The sequence below is a fragment of the Miscanthus floridulus genome, unplaced genomic scaffold, assembly GCF_019320115.1.
Source record: "Miscanthus floridulus cultivar M001 unplaced genomic scaffold, ASM1932011v1 fs_753_3_4, whole genome shotgun sequence".
In the NCBI taxonomy this organism is placed as follows: domain Eukaryota; kingdom Viridiplantae; phylum Streptophyta; class Magnoliopsida; order Poales; family Poaceae; genus Miscanthus; species Miscanthus floridulus.
Genome location: NW_027097223.1, coordinates 46,908 through 63,045, shown reverse-complemented (window position 1 = coordinate 63,045; position 16,138 = coordinate 46,908). Strand labels below are relative to the sequence as shown.

The 16,138-nt window shown below is 45.8% G+C and overlaps 1 protein-coding gene across 1 annotated transcript; it reads left to right on the top strand.

Moving 5' to 3' along the window:
* Positions 1-12,640: 12,640 nt before the first annotated feature.
* On the top strand, positions 12,641-14,003 carry LOC136532968 (bisdemethoxycurcumin synthase-like). Its single transcript, XM_066525540.1, has 2 exons — positions 12,641-12,848; positions 12,976-14,003. Exons 1-2 carry the CDS (start codon positions 12,641-12,643, stop codon positions 14,001-14,003), a joined length of 1,236 nt encoding a protein of 411 aa, XP_066381637.1.
* Positions 14,004-16,138: the final 2,135 nt, after the last annotated feature.

Sequence of the window (16,138 nt, the reverse complement as noted above, 5' to 3'; positions counted from 1 at the left end):
CAAATTCATCTCACAGAAGACTAAGAAAGCAGATATGGTGAATCGATTAATCATCTGCAAGACAAAATGAACATGGCACAATTTCACTCACAAATTGAGGATTAGGCAAAGGTAAAAAGCTAACAGGTGATTGACCACATGAGGGACGTGCAATTCAAGAAAGTTCCGCTGCAATACACGGTGTATCCTTCTAGAATTATATATATAGGTGTACGCCTCTACAAATTTGAAATGACATTTAGATCTAAAGTATTCACATAAAGTTAATCGATTTATGAGCTCATATGAAAAGAACTACAATTTATCATACGTGTTACATAGAAAAGTGGCATCTGATCCTTTCTTTGACGTGTGAAATGCAATATACAACTAAAAATAATTTCAAGAGACAAAGGTATGGCTTTTTTATCGCACCGTCTCTATAAAATTATTTGGGAGCAAAAAGGCCAGCACCACTCCCGCCGCAGGCAACCCCAAAGGCCTCCTAAAGAAACACACATGTTTGGTACCTTAACCTCCATAGAGGAATCTGCAAGTGTACGAATATTATTGTTGCTTTCATCCGGGGGTATTCCATTATTTTATCGAATTCGCAGGGGACGTGTGTGTTTATCTTAGGCTGTAGCTACGTCCAAACACAACAAGATAACCTGCGTGATATAAGAGGCTAACCGAAAGAACCTGCATGAGCCAACTGACTGGCCACCAATCTCATTTGTTGTTAGCACAATTGACCGTATTGATTTGGCCATATCTCGTTGATCATGTAAGAGGCTAGCAGCCGTAAAGAACATGCGTGAGCGTTATCAGATCATTACTTATAGCACGATAATAAAATGTCAGCCCGGGAGATGCAACCCTGACAATGCAACAGAAGTTCCTACAATCAAATTGATGAGTAATATACGCTTGAGTCTTGTTCCACTAATCGCCCATCCAACTCTATTGACGCAAAAACCTTATCAGAGCATTATTTATTGCATGGTAATAATAAAATGTCAGGGCTGCAGCATCAGGCTTGCTTGACATTGTGTCCATTGTCAAGTGGCCTCTTCATTGAACTAGAATTGTGGGTAACAATACACAGATTCAACTTGGCACTATCAAATTGTAAAGCAAGCCTCATGGTTCGGTGTGTATTAGGTGTAGAGTTGGATGCACAAGGTCAAAGTCATCGAGGGAAACATAAGGTTCTTATTTCTGGCAATCTTATGGAAGAAGCACTGCACTGCATTTTGTAAGCGAAAAGGACGTAGATGGTTTTAATTGGGATATGAAATTATATTGATACCAAGTGGCTGTCAAGTCCGGTGGTCTGAGAGTCGAATGTCTGGTAGTGGTAGGTTCAGCCCTCTGGACGTAAATACAGACTCACGTCTGCCGGGTGGTGCAATTACGAAACGGTAAATAAATACACTATAATCAGACTTGGATAACGAGCACCGTCAGGCAACTTGCTCCACTCTGGGCCTGTGAAACAGGAAATTGGTCTTGCGAGTCCTCTGGTCTTCTCTTGCAGCCCAGTTGCTCGTCAATCTAGCTTCTAGCCCATAACCTTGACTTGGCCCAACCCAGCGCTGGTATTGCCAGCAGTAGTCGTGTCTTCAGCAGGTAATATCGTGAGAAGCGAGGTTTTATTTCATGTTCCTGTTTGGGAGCCAGTTGTGTCTCATTGTTGTATTCCTAGATTGTGAATAGTCCATTTATTATCTTGGTCTTCCTTGACGGTCTGCTCTCTCTTCTCCTTATTAATATATGCCAACAAGTATATAATGAAGCATTTTTTAGGTCCGAACTCTCCAGATCCAAATAGTGCTCCGATCATATTGTAGTTAGTACTCCCATGCAGTCAGGATCTAGACACAGAACGGCAAACTAGGATGGGAATCAACAAGCCACCCAGCAAGGAGGCAACAAAAAATTAGTAAATGAAGATTGAGCCTGATTAACGTAGTGAGAGCATCCTGTATCAGCAATGTTTATGCCAAGGGAATGAGCAACCCTATGGGAAAATCGGCAGCTGCTTGCAGGTCCATCCACGGTGGATAAAAAAATCAAAATTAAATTCATCTCACAGAAGACTAAGAAAGCAGATATGGTGAATCGACTAATCATCTGCAAGACAAAATGATCATGGCACAATTTCACTCACAAATTGACGATTAGGCAAAGGTAAATAGCTAACAGGTGATTGACCACATGAGGGACGTGCAATTTAAGAAAGTTCCGCTGCAATACACGGTGTATCCTTCTAGAATTATATATATAGGTGTCCGCCTCTACAAATTTTAAATGACACTTAGATCTAAAGTATTCACATAAAGTTATTCGATTTATGAGCTCATACGAAAAGAACTAGAATTTATCATACGTGTTACATAGAAAAGTGGCATCTCATCCTTTCTTTGACGTGTGAAATGCAATATACAACTAAAAATAATTTCAAGAGACAAACATATGGCTTTTTTATCGCACCGTCTCTATAAAATTATTTGGGAGCAAAAAGGCCAGCACCACTCCCGCCACAGGAAACCCCAAAGGCCTCCTAAAGAAACACACATGTTTGGTACCTTAACGTCCATTGAGGAATCTGCAAGCGTACGAATATTGTTGTTGCTTTCATCCGGGAGTATTCCATTATTTTATCAAATTCGCAGGGGTGTGTGTTTATTATCTTAGGCTGTAGCTACGTCCAAACACAACAAGATAACCTGCGTGATATAAGAGGCTAACCGAAAGAACCTGCATGAGCCAACTGACTGGCCACCAATCTCATTTGTTGTTAGCACAATTGACCGTATTGATTTGGCCATATCCCGTTGATCATGTAAGAGGCTAGCAGCCGTAAAGAACCTGCGTGAGCGTTATCAGATCATTACTTATAGCACGATAATAAAATGTCAGCCCGGAAGATGCAACCAAGACAATAACACAGAAGTTCCTACAATCAAATTGATGAGTAATATACTCTCTGAAAAATTGACCATGTTGGTGTGAAATTTATCAGAGATTTAAACCTCAAGCTTAAACTCATTATAATATTGTTATCATCAACGTTGGTCAGAAAATAACAATAACATAATTTAACACAAACAAAAATGGACTACTCCTCTAATTAAATTTTCCCGTTGGTTCCAATTTGATTAGAGGATAAACTTTATCATAATTTACTAAATATAACTGCTCTTCAAATCAAATTCTCCCGTTGGTTCGAATTTAATTAGAAGATAATCAACATTAAACTTTACAGCGAAAACTTGAAAAATTCTCTCTAAAAAAAATTACCCCCTTGCTTCAGAAGCATTTTACTTTATTCATCTACTCGCTAAAAAAATTATCCCGTTGCTTCAAATTTTGACAGAGATACAAAACTTGACAAAATTCATCAAAACTACTTCTGAAAATAATAAAACTAAAAATCTACGTTTACTACTCATTTGGCCCGGCCTAGCGAAAACAGTTGGCGGCCCAGTTCACAGCAGCAGCGCGCGGCCCAGATCCAGCCCAGCGGGATCTGGGTACGGCGCGCACGCGCCCGCTCCCCCACGCCAGGCCGCAACCTGGGCCTGGGCCGAGAATTCGCTTCCCCGCCTAGGCTGAAAACAGCCCGAGCACTGCCGACCGTCAGATCTCATCGGACGGCTCCACGTGGTTCGTGCGCGAGCAAAAACGCTCAGGCGGTGCTGCCCCAAAACCCTAGCCCCATTTCGCTCTTCCCTTTCTCTCTGTCAACGGCAACCGTTGAACGAGTGCGAGCGCAGAGAGCCTGGAACCGAGAGAGAGAAAGAGAGATGGCGCCATCGCCGGCCCCCTCGCCGGCATGCGTGCTCCCCAGCGGGTGAGCGCGCCGGCGTCGAGCGGCCTGTCCATGGCGCCCTAGCACGAAGCTCGCGCCGGCCCGACGAGCATCGGCACGGTGTACTTCTCGTGAGCCGATGAGGCGGCAGCACTATGCAGCACCAAGGCATGCCTCTTCCCCTTTCCCTCTTCTGTCTCTGGATCTTGCTGTGTTCTTCTCGGTTCTTTGCCGATTGGGGATTAGGGTTAGGGTTAGGTTTAGCTGTTCATCTTCCCCGATGGAATTAAGGTTTGGGTTGATGCTTAGGGTTTGAGTTAGGGTTCAAACCTTCTGTCTCTTTGCTTCTTCCCCTTCCCCGGTCGCAGATCCGGCTGGTTAGGGTTTGACCAAACCCACTGTTCATCTTCCCCGCTTACCAATTGCGAGTTAGGGTTAGGGTTCGTGTAACCCTTCTGCTTTGATCCAAATTGGATCTTTCCCATCTCCTTCTAAATAGCTACCCCTAATTTAGATCTACACTAGAACCTTGCTCTGATACCATTGATAGGATCATAGTACCTCTATATCGTATATCGGGGGATAAATAGACTTAGATGGAGAAGCTTGGTCATGTACCTCGCCCTAAGATAGTTGCGGCCATAGCACCACAGTGATGTGGCCATCGGTGGTGCAGCATCGTAGTCGAACGCGGTGCGGTGGAGACGCGGTCTAGTGTCCCGGTGGTGGCACTACAGAGGCGACGGTGAAATCGGTGGGGCTTCCCATCGCTAGCAGCACCGTTCTCTTTAGATTGGATAGGGTTAGAACATCGATTGGACGTCTGGTGGCTTAGGGGAACCTCGTACCTTGTGCCCTGGCCCCCACCTCTCTTTTATGGTGCTGTGCGACGAGGGCCATCAACCATGGAGAAGTTGGGCACTCCTGATCAGGATGTGGATCCAAGGGCCCAATTGGCCGTTGGTGGAGATCAAACTAACTAGGCGATGTTGATGGAGGCACGATGCTGAGGAGGGATGGGGTAGCGATGGGGTACGGTGGCACGGTCATGCGGCATGCCGCCATTACGGGAGTGTCCGTGCTCGGCTGGAAGCGCGAGGTGGCTCGAGGATGAAGGAGATCACGTAAGGCTTGGCGCTCGATGCAGCTGGCTAGGTGAGGACGAGTATGCTCGATAGAGGCGCAGCTCGGCGGAGACGGGCGCTGCACGGAGCTTGAAGATGCAGTCATGGCTGTGGTGCCGCTGCATCATCGAGGTCATCGTGGTTGGCGTGGTGCAGGCTGGGCAACACCGTGGGTGGCTCGGCGGTTGCATTCGCGAGGCGGAGTCTGGTGGCGAGATGCCCACCGTGGCCACTCCGGTGGCATTGCGGGGCACCGTGGCGACGCTGGTGCCCTCACAATGGAACCAGCATCATGGCGTTGCGCCCTAAAGCAGCTGTGGCCCTACTATGCATGCATGGAAGGGGAAACAGAGGTGCGGCGGCGGCTAGGAGATGGCAGGGCGAAGCCTTGGGGGGCTCTTATAGCCCAGCCGCTAGGGCGTCGAAACTCCTAGGCGTCCGCTCGCATGGATGTGATGGCCGCTGTGATGTGGCGTCCATCTAGGGGCCGGAGTAGGTTACAGGGCACGGGAGGTTTTGGAGGACTCCAGAGGCGCGTTGCGAGCGCTTCCGCATGGTCAAGCCGGGGGGTCCATGGCGGTCGTCACTCGAGGGGCATCCGAGGGGAAGTGGATTGCCTTCTTCTGGGTGCTATGGAAAGTAAAGGTCTCGACGGAAAGCATGAAGAAGCAAGGCGGGGAGGAGGAAGACGGCACTGTTCCATCGGAGGAGCAACGGAAAGCAGGCGGGGCTGGGCGACGGAGGAAACAGCGTCATCAATTCCCCTTTTTCCACTTGAGGCTAATGCATGGATCCCAGGGGAGCAGGTGCCGGTGATTCCCTTCTGCACGTCCTGCGCATGAGAGCGGGGGCAGGGGCTTGCGAGGCTGAGGCCCCAGGCTTCCGTGTGGGCTGGGCCAACTAGTGGGTGTGGGCCCGCTAGGAAGGTGGGTTGCGGCCTGAAGGGTAAGAGGGTGAGGAAGGAGGCTGATTGGCATTGGCCTCCTGGGCCACAGGGGAAGGGGAGCTACGGCTGGGACAGAAGAAAGTCCGAGGCAGTTCCAGGACGGAGAGAAGTGGGAGGAGAAGGACGTGGGCTGGGCCGCTAGGCGAAAAAGGGGCCTGGGGCAAGCTGGGCTTGTTGGGGAGGATAAGGCCGGACTGGGCCAGATTGGTCTGGGTTTAGGAAAGGGGGTAGGCCTATTGGTTATTTAGATGGGAGAAGGGATTTTCCTATTGATTATCCTTAGGGTTTTAGGTCCTCCAATCACAAACAACACAGGAACCAAAACACACATGCAACTATACTACATGTGGTGCATCAATTTATTTGTAAACTTGGTTTGAATAAGATAAGAGAGAGTTAGGGTTTCCGTTTTAGGAACATAATAAACAGTGTGAGAGTTGCATGTTGAAGTCGAGTCAAGGTTTTAATTTCTCTTGAAAAACATTTATTTGAAAACATATCTTGTCATGTTGGTGATCAATCATCATGACAAGCAGTACGTTGCAAATCATTTTGAAGTTCTGAATTTTGAAATTGGGGTAGAAGGGAAAACATTTGACTTATGCTGGACCTAACATTTACATGTTACAGACATGCAGCTGAGGGGGCGCCCCCATAACATTTTTTATTTGATGTCTTTCCATTATACCCTTCAAACCTAAGTCCCAAACGCTGAACAAAGTGAGCGTTGACTTGGGCGATGGCATGTTTCAGAACTTTTCTAAAGATATCAAATCTAACAAACTAGTACACATAGCTAATGAAAGCTTCTCTTGGCCTCGTGTTGTCCTCAATAGGGGTGACAAACATTGATATGATTCCGCCACTATAGAAGCCATCATTCGTACCCCTCACCACCACCTCACCACGGTCGGAGCATGCACTCACTGGGAATGCGGCTGCAGGTGGACGTGGAGTAGGATGGCTCATCGTCTTCGTGTGTAGCGCCGTGTGTGGTGTGGTCCACTTGGGCGGGCCATCAGTGTTGACGGTCGTGCATGCCCGAGGCCATTATTGCTGCTACACATGCAACGGCTTTAGAACTAGCTGCTAATGCAGTCAGTTGCGGTTGTTGCTGGTGGTTTGTGCTAGCACCCGCAGCATTGACGGTGGGAATTATGGCGGTGGTGGAGTGGTTGTTGGTAGCAGACTTAATTATGCCCGGGAGGATAGGACATAATTCCACATTTAGTTTGTTTGGTAGGATTTCTTTGAAACCGAATCTGCTCAAACTTAATCATTTGCCGGCTATATTGGGGGCATATGTTCTACGGTTGGCGATCAAGGGCCTTGGATTCTCTGGTCTAAAGTTTAGTGGCTCAAGTTGAGGGTTAAAACTTTAGACCACTTTAGCTCACTTGTGTGGTCTACAGTTTTTGTGAGGTGATCTGAACTTTAGACCACACTTTACACTTGCTATTTGGAGCCTCAAAAGCTAAAGTCATCTAAACTTTAGTGGCTAAAGTTTAGACCCTAGGATCCAAACAAGACCCGAATCTTATTTATTCAAGCCTTGTTCGGATACAAATCAATCAAGGGGGTTGGAGGCCTTCCAACCCCCATGGAATAAGGAATAATGGAACAAGGCCTCAATGTTTGGGACATGTGTTCTTTTTTGTGCCCAACAACATCCCTCTTGACTTATTTTGGGCTTTCCTTGTCCAATTTATTTGGCCCAAGAAACACTTCCCTAGCCTAAGCAAAGGGCAACAAACAACGGCCCAATGGCGCCATCGAGGATACCACTCAGTCCAATATATACAAACTAGAGTCACCAGTGGTAAGCGATAAAAAAGTGAATCATGTGTTTCTAGAAATCAAATTGAAGACCGCAATGTTTCTGTCAAACATCTATACCTGCTAAGTTATGCAACACTTGTGACTATACCACTAATGTTATTCTTTTAATTACACATTTGTGAAACGTATATTGTATATGGGAAAGACATAAACACGGGCGTACGCCCTACCCAACTCACTCACTCACTCTCTCTCTATCTCTCTCTCTTTCTCTCTCTCTCTCTCTCTCGCCCGCGGCACCCGGCGAGCTCCTCCCCGTCGCGCTCTCTCCCCGACGGCGACCTCCTCTGGCGAGCCCATGCCCCACCGCTTACCCACGCCCCCACCCACTCCTGCCATGGTGGATCCAGCGAGGTAGGCCTTCTCCTCCTCCTAACACGTTAGGGTTCCGGCGAGCCTCTCCCTTCTTCCCAAACTCCGACTGCCTTAGAAGGAAAGGGGGTTGGGGGAGGAAGGCCGGCTAGGCAGTGGGGAGGCCGGCGGGTGGTTTCGGGGCCTTGGCAGCGTGGAGGCGGCTAGGCCAGGTCGAGGTGGGGGATCTCCGACTAGGGCAACCTCTGGCGAGGATGGGGGAAGGCGGCCGCCGCGGGCGCGCTAGGGCTTGGCCGGAGCTCCACAGCAGTGGCCACGGCCGCGGAGGTCCAACCAAGTCCTAGGGCGCCGCGGCGGAGCTGGGGGCAGCGGCGAGGGCAAGGGTGAGGAGGAGCGCGGCCATCAGTGAGGGGGAAAAAGGGGGGTGGCTAGCAAGAGGTTGAAGACGGCCGCACGTGTGGCCTAACGCACACACGACCATTTTTTAGCCGTGTCCATTGTATATTTGATATTCTAAACGATCTTAAATGAAAAGGTTGTTAACTGCAAAGCTGTAGATCTCGTCGAGTATTAGAAATTTGGTGTTGACATTGTCTTCATTCGACATTGTTAACCATCTCATATTTGATCCGAGAACTTATATTAAATTTCTGAACATGTAATCCATGTCAAATTATAAAAGTAGTCAAGTACAAAGTTTTAGACCTCATTGCAATCCACAATTTTATTAGAAAATTTATCTTGATCCAACATCATATTAAAAAGTTATGATTTTTTATGCAAAACAACCTATCACTACCGGTTGTAGCCACGAACCGACAGTAGTAGGTAGAGTTTCGCTGCTGGTTCAGGGCTACAACCAGCAATCATAGTACACTATTGATCGAAGCCATGAATCAACAATGAAACTCCACTTATCTCATCTGGTTATACTATTGCTGCTGATTAAAGTCATGAACTGACAATGATACACTGTCACTTTCGGTTATATCAAAGCAACCGGCAGTGTTTTCCTTTTCCGTGATAGTGATCCATCTAGCCAATTATTCAATGATGAAGGCTGTGGTACATGCAAAAGGAGGAAGTGCAAGAGGGGAGCACTTCAATCTGCGTGTTGCAGCAAGTGCTCCAAATTTACTGGTGCAGAACTAGAGGATGCACGTATGTGTCACGCCACATGCTGTTCCAGAAGATCAAGCCCTGACCAAGGACGAAGCCCACCAAGAAATGGGTCGTGGCAACCGAGTGAAGAAGCCCATAACCTCTTGGACCATATATGGTAGGGGAAACCCATAATACACTAATGACTATGCTTACACCATAGCTGATGATAGAAAGAACCTAGGCATACTTAGGTTGATCGACACCATACCTGATGATAGAAAGAACCAAGCACAGCTTGATCACTACTGAAAAATATTCCCATGTATATATCTAAAATACGGAGGGGTTAAGATTTAGAGAAGCTATGGCGAGAGAACACAGTTTACGGTGGTGATTTATGTAGATCTAGTTTAATTTTTAACAACACACACACATACCACATCTCCAATTAAGCCATGCCGATAATCGTCATATCCAAATGAATAAGAGCTGTCTCCATGTATGCACAAAGACAAATGAATGAAAATCATAAAGTGCTAGAGCCTCCTCGGCCACTAGCAAAGTTATCCGGCCTCATCGTGCGGATCCCATAGTGATGTCTCGAAGTGTTCAGCTTTGTCAATAACGAACAAAATAATTTTGGCCTCGTTGGCCGCGAAAAAGAAACATCCCAGCGTCATCGGCCAGGGAAGGAAGGTGACTTCATATAGTTCACCAACCTTAATGTTGCAGAAAGGTTGTGTGGTAATTGTGAGGCTTGTGTTCATATGATCCATAGGAGATTTCTCCTTGAGAGTTTCTAAGATTTTCGGCATGACACTGTGTGATGTGTCAGTTTATTTTTATATTGACACTGGCGTGAACTCGGAGGCTAGCCTTACCAAAACTGCACGATTTAGAATTATTTATTTACGTATGCTAAGCCCAAACAAATGTCTGGCCTACTCAGCGCGTCTCATGGATGGGTGATTATTGAATACAAACATTATATAAAAGTTGTACATCTCTAAGAGATCCACAACTTTGAAGTTGACAATTTTTTCATTTCAAATCATTTAAATCCTGCAAATTCTGTTCGAAGTTCTCATATTTTTCAATTCAATTTTTTTGAATATTCCAGACAACTTTTTTATTTAAAATAATCTATGGTCTCAAATTTTAGTATGAAGTCCTCATATATTTAAATTCAAAATTTTCAAACAACCTCAGACTGAGAAACGACAAAAACCAAAGTTGTAGATCTCGACTAGCTACACAATACTCTAGTTGATAACTTTTTCATTTGAAATCATTTCCCCTAGGAAAATTATGTTTGGATTTCTCACATTTTCGCAAAAAAGGTTGTAGTACTCGATAATATGTACAACTTTTCTGTTGAAAACCTTTTCATTTAAATTGGTTTAAGTTTTCAAATATTCATTTCAAAATCGAGTAAAGTGAATACATAAAGAATGTATCTTGCCTTTGGTCACTGTTGACTTTGCGGCAAAATGGTTAGGTAGCTAGTGGGATTAAAAAAAACTACTATTTTTTGAGTCAATTTATGATTTCTAGAAGTCGATTGGTACGGCGGCTAGATCGCAGAGATAAATTCTTTGTGTAGTAGAAAGAATGCAATTGGGACTAGCAGCAACCATGGGTAGGAGAAAGACTGCAGCGACATTGGTAGTTGAAGACCGGGGTACAACTGAGGCCGAGCTATAGTCACGTTAGGATTAGGAAGTCGTGTAGCATCACAGCCAAATGGTGCCTGCAAGGAGCTTCCCCAGGTGCACAATGTTGGATCAGATGGGCGCACTACCAGAATCCAAAATTACGGTCAAAATTTGTCTTGAAAGCCAAAATAGAACCGCCAAAGAAACTGTTGTTTTCTTGGCTGTGATTGTGAACCTTTAAGGAAATATGTATTTCTTTACGGTTGGAATAAACCGTCAATGAATATGGACATTTTCTTGGCGGTTTCAAAGCAGCTTCAAGGAAATTAAACTTTTCATTGAGTGTACAGGTAATCAGTCAAGGATAATGGTTATTTATTTCCTTCCGTGTTATTTCAACCTGTCAAGGAAAATTACCATTTTCCTAGGTGTTATTCTAAACCATTAAGTAATTGATCATTTTCTTTGGGAACATTGAATTTTCTTGGTGGTCGGTAGCCAATGAAATGCTTGTAAGTACTTGACATGATTCTAAAATACAAATCCTAATAACTATAGTTTACATGATTCCTATGGACCCGTCACAATTTTGACATGAACTAGACAACCTAAGTAGTGATGTCTAGGACTTTCCAGGATTTCCAAATTGATTTGCTATTTTTAAGGTATAAATGATTTTCTACGTGGTTTTAGAAAAATAACACGAACTTGAACTACATGTGATAGCAAGCATCGTCCAAAACCACCTGTGTTTTCTATCACCCACGGGTGATAGCTACCACCACCAAAAATCGATCAGACCTTGGCTGAAGTGGATCAGACTGACTACATTTGCCCCGCCCAAACAAAAAAAAAAGCAGAGCGAAAGCATTCACGGAGCTGGGCATCCGTTTGTCCCATAGTGCTTGTCCTCTGTTTTTCTACCATCAACGCCTGCCCCCTTATGCTTTTCATACCAAGCTTTTAATCAGTGAGCGTATGCTAGCGTCGCGCGAGACGCACACAGACGAACGTGGAGTGTTTCAGTTTCAAGCACGTGGGGAGAAGTGAGTCACATTTTCACGCATCTGATCCATCCAGGAACATGTATTTTAACAAAAAAGAGATAATATAAGTCCCCCTTTCCTTCACACAAAAAAGAGATTAACAGAGACCTCTTCACAAGCAGGCTGCCTCTAGAAAGGATTTTTGCACGTCTATGGAAAACATTTTTGTAGTAGCGCAACTGCATGCCATTAAAGTCCAGGACTTAAGTCAAGCAGCAAAATACCATACACTATGGTATCCCAGCCATCACAATGCTCTTATTACAATATTTTCATGTTACATTCCTTCTAAACCACAAAAGAATATGCATGGAACGCTACTTCTTCCTACAGTTTTTGCATTGGTTGTCAGCTGGAACCATCCGTTTCCTCGTGGTGTTTGGCTATATAATGGCAGGAAACCCTGTGCTGGACAAACTTACAGAGTTCACCTGAGAGCTATCTGCTGTACTACCAGTTGCCCTTCATGTCAAACGCCACTCCTCTAGTGCTATCATGGCGCTTTCTGACGCCCACCACCCCCTCCTCTCCCAACACGGCTAGGCAGTGGAGATTTGGCCGCGGCAATATTCGACTCGACACCACAACAGTGATCCCGTCCCCCCATTTTGATGCTCCAGGCCGCTGCATTAACAGGTTTAATTTGGAGCAAAATTTATTGAATGAAAATACATATTTAGAAATGGCTTCTAAATAGTATTTAGCTACGACTCTCTTATTCCTTAAGTTGTCTAGCTGGAGATTACATATTGTTTCGTGTGCATGCATTCATTCTACGTTTTCACATATCAATTGCTGTGCTGCTATTGGCTCTCAGCATGCGCTGCTCAGCAACCCAGGCACCAATCCCTCTGCCTACTGCCACCGTTGAGGCCAAGGGTCGGCAGGCGCATGGTGCAGCCGTGCTCGCCATTGGCACGGCTAACCCAACTAGCTGCATGCCACAGGAAGAGTATGCCGATTGGTACTTCCGCGTCACCAAATCCGAGCACCTCAGCAAGCTCAAGGCGAAGATGGAGAGGATATGTGAGAGCTTGATGTGCTGGTTTCCTTTTAGTTACCCTGCTTGGATCTCCTTGTGGCTTCTCTCTTGGGTTAAAAACTAAATTGGCAAAATGTTGGCTGAGTTTTATGGTTGTACATGCATGTGTAGGTCAAAAATCTGGAATAAAGAAGCGCTACTTCCACGACATGGAGGACACATTGCTCAAACACCCAGAATTGGTGGACCGCGCGCTGCCGTCGCTGGACGCCCGGCAGAGCATACTGGCCTCCACCGTGCCAGAGCTCGCCGCGGCCGCGGCTGCGCGGGCCATTGCAGAGTGGGGCCGCCCAGCTGCCGACATCACCCACCTGGTCTTCTCGACCATCTCAGGCGCACACATGCCGGGCGCTGACCTCCAGCTTGCGTCACTCCTGGGTCTCCGCCCAACGGTGCAGCGTACGATGATGTACATGAATGGCTGCTCTGCGGCCTCCGCCGCGCTCCGTGTCGCCAAGGACATTGCTGAGAACAACCATGGCGCCCGCGTGCTAGTGGCTGCTGCCCATCACACGCTCATCAACTTCCGCGCGCCGCATGAGGACCATCCCGAGACCCTCATCATGCAAGCCTTGTTCGGCGACGGCGCGGCCGCCGTCATCGTTGGCTCTGTCAGCAGCGGCACCGGTGGGCATGCTAGTGGCCACCAGATGTCAGGCGTTGAGCACCCGCTCTTCGCGATGGTGTCCGCTTCCCAGACTGTGGTGCCCAACAGCGAGGACGCCGCAGCGGGGAAACTCACCGAAGACGGCCTCGTGTTCTGCCCATCCCGTAAGATGCCGGCACTGCTGCGGCAGCATGTAGAACAGTGCCTGGTCGACGCCGTCATCGGCACGCTCGGATCAGGTGGTAGCTCGAACTGGAATGACCTCTTCTGGGCGGTGCACCCCGGTGGGTCAGCTATCCTTGACAGCGTTGAAGCGGCGCTGGCGCTGGCGCCAGGGAAGCTGGCGGCGAGTAGGCACGTGTTGAGCGAGTACGGCAACTTGGCGGGCGCCTCTGTGATCTTCGTGCTGGATGAGCTCCGGCGCCAGCATGACGAGCTGGAACTGGCAGGAGGCATTGGGGTCATGCTAGGGCTTGGTCCAGGGATCACCGTTGAGACAATGGTGCTCCGAGCTGCAACTGGTTTATTTTAACAAAAAAGTGTTAGCTTGAACGAAACCGCAGCATAGGAAATTGGTTTGAAAGGAATTCATGGAAACAATACATAGAGAAGAGCATGGAGGCAATGGGTGTCTACTTGTGTCACTTTTCTCTCTCTCCCTCTCTCTTTTTTTTTTTTTGAAAAAGACACTCAAGAGAGTGCCTCATATATCATATATATATCAAGGAAAACAACAGCTTTACCAAAGGGCAAACATGAAATGACTTCTAAAAAATAAGAGTGCATTGAAGATCCAAACAGTCATCTTCTTCCTTTGATCGTCCATTGCCTGTCGAAGATTGAAAAACATTGTGACAAAAAAAAAACGACACTGATGTGGTTTTTAGGAAATCATAAAAATGGGCTGAAAAATAGGGAAAAAAATTATACCGGGGGAGATAACCCCACCAGACAGTCACTCAATCACGCGTCGCAAGTGTCAAGTCACGCGATTTTTCACGCGAAAAATGCGCGCTTCACGGCCATCAGCGCTCAAACCCCTGACCTCTTGCTTCGCGTCTTCGGCCCCTAACCACTCCACCTGTGAGATGCTTGTGTCCAAATGAGATATTCGTCGTAGCCATTTTATGTTCATCTGATTTTGAAATGAGTATTTGGGACCCTAAACGATTTCAAATGAAAAAGTTGTCAACTAGAAAGTTTTATAACTCTTCAAGATCTACAACTTTGGTTCTAGTCATTTATTCATCCGATGTCATTTGAAGAATCTGAATTTCAAATGTGAGAAAATTCTATAGTAATTTTTGTCGGATAAATGATTTCAAATTTAAAAGTTGTCAATTGCAAAGTTGCACAGCTTTTCGAGATCTACAACTTTTGTTTTGGGTGTTTCTCCATCCAAGGTCGTTTGAAAAATTCAAATTTTAAATTTGAGAAATCAAACATAATTTTCGTTAGATAAATGGTTTCAAATAAAAAAGTTGTCAACTACAAAGTTGCATAACTTTTCGAGATGTATAACTTTTGTTTTGGTTGCTTCTCCATCCAAGATTCTCAAATGCCATTGCACATTTACTTATGACTATGGAACATATGCCTTTAGTTGGTATTCACTTCTATGAAATCTTGCAAATCAAACAGAGTGACATCATAACGACTTCAAATATGAAACTTGTAAACTACAAACTTGCATAACTTTTCAATATCTACAACTTTTGTTTTGGTCACTTCTCCATCCGAGGTTCTTAACTACAACTGCACACTCACTTATGACTATGGAGAATATGGACTCCTTTGATATTAACTCTACAAACTCTTGTGGTGTATATTTGGATATCCAACGATCTTAAATAAAAAAATGTTTGAACTACAATGTTGTAGATCTCGTCGAGTACTACAACATTGATATAAAGTTTGTCTTCAACGGACATCATATAAGAAAGTCATGAAACTTTTCTTGTACTATATCACGACAGTGATGACCCAATATCAGTGTTGTTTCTTGGCTAAAACCGACAGTGATAGTATCAGTGTAATCTGGACGTAAATACAGACTCATGTTTTGCCGGGTGGTGCAATTACGAAACGGTAAATAAAAACACTATAATCAGACTAGGATAACGAGCACCGTTAGGCAACTTGCTCCACTCTGGGCCTGCGAAACAGGAAATTGGTCTTCTCTTGTGGCCCAGTTGCTCGTCGATCTAGCTTCTGGCCCATAACCTTGACTTGGCCCAATCCAGCGCTGGTATTGGCAGCAGTAGTCGTGTCTTCAGCAGGTAATATCGTGAGAAGCGAGGTTTTATTTCACGGTCCTGTTTGGGAGCCAGTTGTGTCTCATTGTTGTATTCCTAGATTGTGAATAGTCCATTTATTATCTTGGCCTTCCTTGACGGTCTGCTCTCTCTTCTCATTATTAATATATGCCGGCAAGTATATAATGAAGCATTTTTTAGGTCTGAACTCTCGAGATCCAAATAGTGCTCGGATCATATTGTAGTTAGTACTCCCATGGAGTCAGGATCTAGACACAGAACGGCAAACTGGGATGGGAATCAACAAGAAGGAGCCTGATTAACGTAGTGAGAGCATCCTGTATCAGCAATGTTTATGCCAAGGGAATCAGCAACCCTATGGGAAAATCGGCAGCTGCTTGCAGGTCCATCC